Here is a 9492-nt window from a genome sequence, read left to right as displayed (position 1 = left end):
CATAAACACTCACTTACACTCTTGGTTTTCCTTCTTCTAGGTCTGCAAGGCTGCTACTGCTGAGGGTCTGGCTCTCTGTGTAATAAAAGGATCATGTTAGTATTTGCTCTGTAATCTAATCAACCTGCTTTATGGTCAGTAACTCTCCTCTCCTTCCCTCCCCCTCTGTCTTTTGTCCTGTCTCACTCTCTCTGCTCAGAGCACGTTTCACTTTTCATTATTTTTCCAGATCCTGCTCCAACCTGCTCATATGGCCTCTGTCACGTTTTCATGTCAGGGTTTGGACAATATCTGCACTCTTATTAGCAGCATTTATGGCAGGCACACAGGCATATGCAAAAAACATACAAGTCAATGATTTCTGATTGGACTGTATCAGTAATACTAACCCTCAGACAGATGTTACCATTAGCAATTGATCCTTCTGGTTCTCTGAGAATTCCCACAGGGGCCATAAATTCAATCCTGCTTCTTCCACTGTGTCAGGCTAGAGTATCTGTTACCATTTCCACACATTGAACTCATAGTATGTGTGTCACGTTTCAGACCTAAACATACATTTCGATATATAGCTATATTTAGCTATATGGGAAAATAGGGTATAAACATGCCGGGTTAGAATTTCATTTGTATAGGAAATGAAGTTCAACAAATTCTATGTTCAAGTTCAAGAGAGTTGTGTGGTCTCTGGAAGTAGGATGTCAAACACTATTGTTACAAAAGAGTATAAATGTAAAGATGTAAAGGGTGCATTTATAAAGAATTTCCATCAAAGTCATGTAATTCATTCAGTACAGCAGTGTATCGCTGCCCGCTGACAAAAAAATCAGTTGCATTTCTGAGAACAGTTTCTCATTTTTAGAAGATGCTTGTCACGTTATAACAAGATATTTTCATGTTATTATAATATCAGAAAACGTTCACTTTCATTATTTCACAAAACCAGTGCATCTTTTAGAAAACACACTTTTCTTTGTATAACACATGAAGGCAAACACATGAAGGTGTTTTCAGTGTTTATATCTACTCCGAGTTGCCGCAATCGAAGGCAGTGTGAAAAAGCTGCCATGGCAGACATCGGCGCACACGTAGGCGTAGTAGTTGTTCGATTGTGGATAACAATGCTTATTTTCAGACAGTCTCTCCTGACAGGCATTCGTGGTATTGTGCTCGGTTGTAAACAAAAGTTTTCGAGAAAAGTTTTGAGATATGTTTTACTTTCTCACCTCCACAGAGCTGGCAAATCAGGGCGTGAATGTTGGATTGTCAGTTTTGGAAAGTTACAAAAATTATTGGGCAAAACTACATCCTCGGGCAGACGTTCGAGACTTTGGATGCTGTTTGGTGACCACACCAAAAAGCATACTGACACCTTTAGTGGTGCTCATAGCTGTCTGCCACAATGTCTTTTCTGATACAACCACAGAGAGGCACTAAAGTTGGAATTGTTCAAATTTTCTACTTTAAGGTACAATACAATGCGGCATGTGAAAAGAGTTATTACCAGGGCAAAAAGAAAAAAATTGGAAATGGTGTTGTGCACAAGAGATGAAAACATACTCTGTATGCCGATTGTGGGCTGCAGTGAGACTTATCACTGCAGTAGGTTTCTGCAGTGTAGAGGACAGATGAAGGAAACAGCATCACTTTTAGATCTGTTGCTAGGGAGTGGTGAGCAATAAAGTGTCGTTCAGATTAATCAGAGCTGCATAGCTGCTCGGGTGATGTCACCTCACTGACTCATCTCTAGTTTCACCACCCAGTGTGGAGTCAAAAATGTGAAAAAGAAGATTTTGAGATAAAAAAAAACAACCCCAAACCTCTCCAACCTTTAGCTGGATTTAGGTGATGATAATGCTGGTGTGCTTTTCCGGGGACAAATGGTGAGGATGCAGTGACCTATAAAAAGCTCCAGGGCTGGTAAGATGGCAAGATCCGGCAGGGCTGTCAGGGCCAAGATGGAGATCATCTGTGAAAAATGATGGCCTCCCAGCAGAGCTGCTGGGTTGTGTCTTGGCTGCAGATCACGTCCGGAGCAAACGGAGATGGCAGAGAGGCACTTGGTGCATGTTGCCAAGAGACATGTTAACAGTCGAGGATGATTAACTGCTGTGTTTGGTAATTACTGTAATGACACACAGCAGTGTAGAAGGGTATTCATTTGGAATATTTATGTGTGTATGTACGGAGAGTGAGAGACAGAGAAAGGACATTGTGGAGTGATGTTTGCATAAATAAAACCACACCAATACAAATTGCCTTCTGAAGTCCCTCAGTTTTGTTGAGAAAGGTGTGCAGTATGTACCATACTCATGTTTTGCTGCACAGAACACTAGATCACTCTTTTTCCACATTAGTGCAAAAATACATTCAACCAAGTTTTAAAATCAGTAAAAACAGATATCACTGCAACACCATTTGCTAAAAACAGTGTTTACTTTGGACTTTGGTTCCTGCATGCTGACCAAGAGACGGTTTTCCTTTAGGTCTCCATCAATCCACGTCTTTGTTCCTGCTGTGTAGACCAGGCCATAGCTTCACCCACAAACGATTCAGCTGCAATGACGTCAGCCTAATTTTCTGCACTGCAGTGTGTCATATAACATGCATGTAACTACCAGCCGCTCTGTGTCGGCTCACTGCATGAAACATCATAGTAAATCATTTTAACTGAGCAGAGAGTGGGGCATGATGGTAATATTTTTTAGCACACTCAGCTGCCGTGCTCCTACCACACCACTCTCTGACCACATCACTGCTGCTGCTAAATGTCTGCTGAGGCCGTGTCGATCCAATTGTTCGTGATATGGTTGCACATATTTTTCATAGAGTTGTAGTTTACTGAATAGGCATCTTTTTCTGTTTTATTGCACTTTACATTATGTATTGGATAGCATTTCAAGTGTTGCATGTTTTTCTATATTCACTATACGTCATGAACTGGTTTAGTTATACGAAACAAAAAGGATATTAATTGAAATAATAATCAAATATTGTATGTTAGGGATCCATTACTGTGGACTGTACAACATGGAGGGTATTATCACATGTATACCATGCCCACTTGCTGGCAAAATATGTATGCCATATGTAATCACATTCCCGTCCAGATTCACGCAAGTATCAGTGTATCAGTATCAGTGTTTTCACAGGTTACACAAATAGCCTCCGCTCCAGTTCTTTAGCTAAGCGTCACTGTTTCTGTCTTTACCTAAGATTTAATCCTGGCACATTGAATAAGAACCGCAAACACCTGCATCATGCGTGTCCAATATACTGTCCGGTTACTAGACATTAATGCACACTATACAGTAGACAGGAAACACATGATGGTGATAAAGATCCATTTTATTCATTTCAGGGTATCAAACATGTTAATGTTGTGTGGTGTATGTGATTTAAATTACATTATAAAGAAAATTAACTTAATTGTGTTAACATTGATTTTCAAATTGGTTCAGTATAAGTAAGCCACAAATAAGACAATAATTTCTATAAGCTATCAGTGCCAATTAATAAAACGTATAATATAAAATAAATATCACTTTCCTCTAAACACGTTTCAACATTTTTTTTATTACACTTTTTATTACACGTTTGACTCCTTTCTGTTCTTACTGTTCTGTTGCTGTGCACAGGGCTGGTTCACTTCACTTGGTTCACTTAACTTATTCTGGTTTAATACATTGACTGGGACAATATCACTACAAGTAGAGTATTAGGCGTATAAAGCCAATATGTTAGAAGGAGTTGTAGATGTTGAGTGCACCAGCTGATAATGATATTCACACAATCCTCCCCTGAAGCAGTGGACGACTTTCTCCTGGTGACTGTCGGCTCAGCAAGTTCCACAACAACAAAGGAACTGATGTTACGGCCGAGCTGCCTCCATTACTGTCACCGTGGTCTTCTCTTAGCGGCTGGTACTGCTTGAACCGTCTGTATAGATACATGGGACAGGTGAGGAAATTTCACACAAAAGTTTAAGCAAATATGCAAATGTCTGTCAACAAGGAGCAAAATCAGAAAAAAAAAAGTAAACGAGACTCTAGACAAGGAGAAGGAAGATAGTTGCTTCTTGTAATTGAATCAGTGCTGCTGCACGTTCTTTAATTGTCTTTACATGATTCTTGCATAATCACTCTCAGTTACACTATGTCTTCTCTAAGGTCTTATTAGGATGAGTTAGTATTGTCTGGATTAAGAGGAAGGTAAAATCAGTTTTGTCTGAACCATGGTTTGCAATAAATGTATTAGTTTTCAGCCACAGCGGCAGCATTATAAGGATGACAGTGTCAGTCCACTTCAAATTTAATTCTTTGTGAAACATTGCGTAATTATTCTAGCAATATGCCAAGGTGCAAGCTTAGGCTGGCTTTTAAAGGGAATGGGAGATGGTACCCTAATTGGTTTATTGCATGTTGTGCCATAAACACTCCCATGATTAAGAGACTAAGTGCAACCTATTTGAACCATGCGCCGCTTTTTTCCTCCATTAAAATAGCAAAAGTGGATATGGACACGCCTCAAATGCACTTGCGCCATTTCTGTATTGTTGCTAATCAGTTAGCTATCAGTTTGGGTGTTCCACAGGGATAAGGGTTTATAAGCTAGGTACTCACCTGTACATCAAACCAATACAACAGATGATGCAGGCAAGTGCCATAACACCCAGGACTGTAGCAGCAGTTCCAGCTGGGGAACCACCAGAGCCTGCAATCAAAGCACATTTTATGAATGAGATAGAATGACCTATTGATTAAGTGATTTAAGCTGCTATTAATTAATTTTTCTTTTACTCACCTACTGTTACACTGACTCTAGCACTCGCCACAGCAAGACTGACATCATTGGTCAAAGAGACATTGATGCAAAATACTCCGGAGTCATTGAAGAACTGACGAAGGATCAGCTGACAGTCTGGAGAGGGTGAGGCTGCATTACAGACGGTTTCTACTGGTGTGATACAGTCAGCATCCGAAATGACTGTGCAGACCTCACTTGGAAGACTGAAGGAAGGATAGTTGGGAATGAGAGATGTGGTGGCAGAGAGACCAATAATTAGTGCATATATTAAACTTGAGTGCGTATAACTACACAATAAAAAAAATTACATAGTTTCCATGTAGGCAAGCTGGGAGATAAGTGGTGCATTAGTTACAAAGAATATCAAGATAAGACCAAATCAATACACCTCTAATGGTAAGCTGAACAGTAAGTGAACCTCTTGACCCTCTCTGCATGCTCTATTTATTGAGTTGGAGCCACTTTATTTCCATTTCCAGGCCAGTAGTTTTGACCTTTACAGATTCATACATTTGATGGCTACAGTGCAACATTTTGGAAGTTTTGTATCAGTGTCATCTGTTGTTTGATTTGTAAGTTTGAATGAGAAGGAAATGTTGTGTAATTCCAAATCAAGCTAAATAAACAACCACAACAAGAAGTGCTCTACCTTCCAACTAGCTCATGTAACTACTCAGTGAATGTTATTACTCACCTTCCCTGACAGGTAATGGTGAGGTCCACGGCATTTTGATCCAATTCAGTCGCCAGTGCCACAACATTGGACACCTGTACAATCTCTACACTTTCAATACCCTCTGCAGGTTTGAAAGATGAAGAAAGATTTGGTTAAACTGTGCTGTTTTACGAAGCACAATATTGAATATTTAGTTAAGGTCTAATCTGCCATAATAACAAAAAACCATGTTTACTTACGAACAACATCTAGAGAAGTGGCGATGGAGCCGTAACGGTAGACCATGCAGTCCGCTGTCAACTCTGGCGCTTGTCTTTTAGCCACAACAAGGGCAACTTGTGCTGCATCTGTTTCCACTTCAGCTTGAACTTCACCTTCAGCTGGAGCAGCAGCCTCCTCCTCACCTGCTGGTTGCTCTGGAAAAAAAAACAGAAACTTTATATTAGTATTTTGTCACAAGAGCTGTCTTCTTCTTTTGTGTACACTTATATTGGTTTACCATAAATGCTCACCTGCAGCAGCTGCAGTAGCTGCAACTTCATTCTCAGTTTCCAGTACTTCAGCCTCAGCTGGTGCTGCCTCTTCTACAGCTGTGGTCTCAGTGGCAGCAGGAGTGACAACGTTATCAGCAGTGGCCTCTGTGGCAGCTTGCACAACCTCTGCAACAGCATCAGCAGCAGCATCAGTAGTCACAACATCAGCTTCTTGCTCTACAGCTTCTTCTGCCACAGGAGCGACAGTGACACCGTCAGCGACCTCAACTGCAGCTTCTTCTCCCTCTGCAACAGGAGCAACTGAAGCAGCAGCATCAATCACAGGCACGTTTTCTGCAGCTGCATCTGCCACCACTGCGGTTTCTTCTGCGGCAGCTGTATCTGCAGCAGCTGTTTCTTCAGTTGCAGGTGCAACAGGGGCAGCGGTGGCCACTTCTCCTGCTGCAGCATCTGTTTCCTCTGCAGCAGCATCTACTTCTGCAGCAGGGGCAGCAGTGTTGGCGGGGTCTTGTTCCTCTGGAACAACAGCTGCATCAACTACTGCAGGTGCTACTGAGGCAACCTCTACTACCTCTGCATCTGTATCAACGACTGCTTCTCCATCTTCTGTATTTGCGGCTGTGTCAGCTGGCTGCACAGAAGCAGCAAGTGGAGTGGCGTCAGAAGCGGGAACATCTAGAGCAATTGTATCTCCTCCCTCAGCTGTTGCTGCTGGGACATCTGCAGGGGTGGAGGCCATCACAACGACTGCTGGGGCTACAGAGGCATCGATAGGAATCACTGTAAGAAAAGTGAAAAACAACTGAGCAAAACTTAATTCAGACATCACACAGGACAGCATTTATATAAACGATAAAACAAATGATTTTTATTAAAATCTCACCAGCAGTGGGGTTTCCACAGCCATTAGGGATGCTTGCCATCAGGACCACCTGAGGTTTGAAGGTCCCGAGAGCGAGATATGTGTGTGTGACTGTTTGCTCTCTGGAGATCAGAGTCCCAGTGCTATCACCAAAGTCCCAGCTGAAGCTGATGTCGGCATTGTTGAGATACTGGCTGGGATCGTGGAGTTTGACGCTAAAAGCAATAGCTCGATTCTGGATGAAGTTCTGGTCATCCTGGTTTACATCACTGACTTGGGCAAGTGATATGGTGAAGGGAACCTGGTCTGAAGACAGAACAAAAAATGTAGAGATGTAATGATGGGGGTTGTTAAAGAAATACAAATATTGTAAATAGTTTTCCTCAAGTTGGGTTAGAGATTGTTCGATGGGTTACCTGTGATGATGAAGGTTGAGGAGGCATAGCCGAGAGGGATGAACTTGTCTCTGCCACGGGTGTGATAGATGACAACCTCCATGTTGTAGGAGCCCAGGGGGACATTGTCTGTACCAATGGTCAGGAAGGAGGACGGTCCATCTGCCACCTGCCAGTAACGCCCTTTAATACAGTGACAATGGGATTATTAACAGTAGACTGGTAATCACGACACAGTTCAGTTGATTCACACATGTTGGAGACACTCCAGATGTCACTTTCATCACACGGTACATGAGATGCTTTTGTGATGGTGAACAAAAAAAAAAAAGGCTCCTGTTTAATTTGTTGAGAAGTAACAGCAGAATAGAGTGAGGAACAATTTTAAAGTCTTCATCTGGGAATCTGTTTTAAAATTGTAATAATTTAATGCAGGTGTGCTTCCACTTCGCTGGTTGGGATCTCTGCTATTGTCATAAACCCATATTAACATGGATAATATTCTTGACTTCGTGACTTATTACCCAACACAGGTTAGCATTGTTTGATTAACCCACTCAGGGGACCATTAATGATTTGGTTGTATACAATTTTATATAAAAATTTGCATCATCAATGAATATGGGGCCTTAGGGGCCCATGAGGCCATTGTTGCCCCAGGTAGTCACCCTCTTTGCCTGGTTGGTGATCCAGCCTTGCAGGTTAGACTGATGAATGACAATGGTAAACGGAGGCCATTGCATCAACAAAACTTCTTACAGGGTGCCACTACTTTAATCTATGTAATGATAATTATTCACAGATTAATTAAACCAAAAGATTATTTTCTTGAGTTAAGAGAGCACAAACTTCTCATGGCTTTACAGCCATGGTCTGTAGCTACGGTCTGTTTTTTGGAAATCATAGCTACATTTGGAAGATTGTGTTGTCTGTTTTCTCATCACTCAGTTATTCAGTAATAACGATCCTGTGAATTTTTTTCACCACAAATGGAGCAAAATATTTCTTTATACAACACTTGTAGTTAACGAGCAGCCTAAGTTTCAGTTGGGCACATTATTTCAAAATCTTTACCCCATGTCTTCCACACAAACACATAGTGAGGTTTCTTGTTCTGGCTCCTGGGGAACGGTGTGCCGTCAGGGAAAAGTCCCGTCTGCTCAGAGTCCTGGTCAGGATACACAGCCTGACCCTCCTGATACTGTTGTCCTGAAAAAGAGGAAGGCCATAGATCATACATCAGTGTAATAAAAGACGTGAAAACGATGAAGATGAGGCACCACAGGTGAAATAAAATAAGATTAATTATCTTTTATTCTAACACAAACTAGCGGAATTTCAAAATCACATTGGTTTACTGATTGAAATAAATTGTCAGGGTTTTAACTGGTAATTAAAAAAGACATTATTTTGTTGTCACATCTGTGGTAAAATCATCAGCTATCCATTCATAGCTGCTTTTTATTGTTTGTGGTTTTGAACTTTAATGAAAATAGGAAAAAATAATGACGTCACAATAGGTTGTATAGTAACCTGTGGTCCCTTCACTCCACAGTGTCAGTGCTAGAGAAGTCATCTTACCATTGATGGTGCAGTTACGCTCCCAGACCACCTGCCCGTCAGGGAGGACTGTCTGATTTGGTGGGAAATTTAGATTAATGGTGAAGGTTGCTCTTGCTCCAGTCAGAGTGGGTGCATCGTTTTTAAGATCAAAGGTCACTTCACCTCCTGGAAAGAAGATTACACACACAATTTATCTCATTTAGACTGTGACAGACTCACAGAGAGAAGCTTTTCTGTATCAAAATTAAAAACGGAGGCTCACCGGACCAACAGTTTCTGAATCTGGGGTCTCCATCTTTCCACGCAGGATACATCCGTGAGTTCCATGAGCGGTAACGTGTGAACTGACTTCTAGGCTCTGTGAGGAATATTACAAAAGCTTCAGGAAAAGCAGCTACAACCTGCAACTCATGTTATTCTCAACAACAACCAAAACAACCACTGAGTTTCCAAAACATAGTGAGTTTTTTTTAGGGCTATTCTATCTTTAAAACCCCTGCCTTGGCTGCAGAAATATATATATTTCCTTTTGTTTGTCAGTGTATTTAACTGGATATTTATATTGTTTGTTTTGGCCAGATTCAGTAGAGAAGACACATCAGTAGAGATAAAGTTTGTTGGCATGAATCCTATATGATAACCAAGCAGGTTTTAAACATTAATGATAGAGATGCTTAAGTAAACAAGAGCAGCTCC

General features: G+C 41.2%; 1 protein-coding gene across 1 annotated transcript; it reads right to left on the bottom strand.

Annotated features, from left to right (window-relative positions):
• Positions 1-3342: 3342 nt before the first annotated feature.
• On the bottom strand, positions 3343-9232 carry pmela (premelanosome protein a). The gene is made up of 11 exons (XM_056363900.1): positions 9059-9232; positions 8815-8961; positions 8308-8442; positions 7255-7416; positions 6860-7144; positions 5995-6756; positions 5722-5898; positions 5501-5603; positions 4804-5009; positions 4623-4713; positions 3343-3939 (listed from the first exon to the last, which is right to left on the bottom strand). The coding sequence occupies exons 1-11, from the start codon at positions 9108-9110 to the stop codon at positions 3786-3788; spliced, it is 2274 nt and encodes a 757-aa protein (XP_056219875.1). The 5' UTR covers positions 9111-9232; the 3' UTR covers positions 3343-3785.
• Positions 9233-9492: the final 260 nt, after the last annotated feature.

This window comes from Seriola aureovittata, chromosome 2 (assembly GCF_021018895.1).
Source record: "Seriola aureovittata isolate HTS-2021-v1 ecotype China chromosome 2, ASM2101889v1, whole genome shotgun sequence".
Taxonomy (NCBI): Eukaryota; Metazoa; Chordata; class Actinopteri; order Carangiformes; family Carangidae; genus Seriola; species Seriola aureovittata.
Note: the sequence above shows the minus strand (reverse complement) of the source record. Positions and strands in the feature narration are given on the sequence as shown.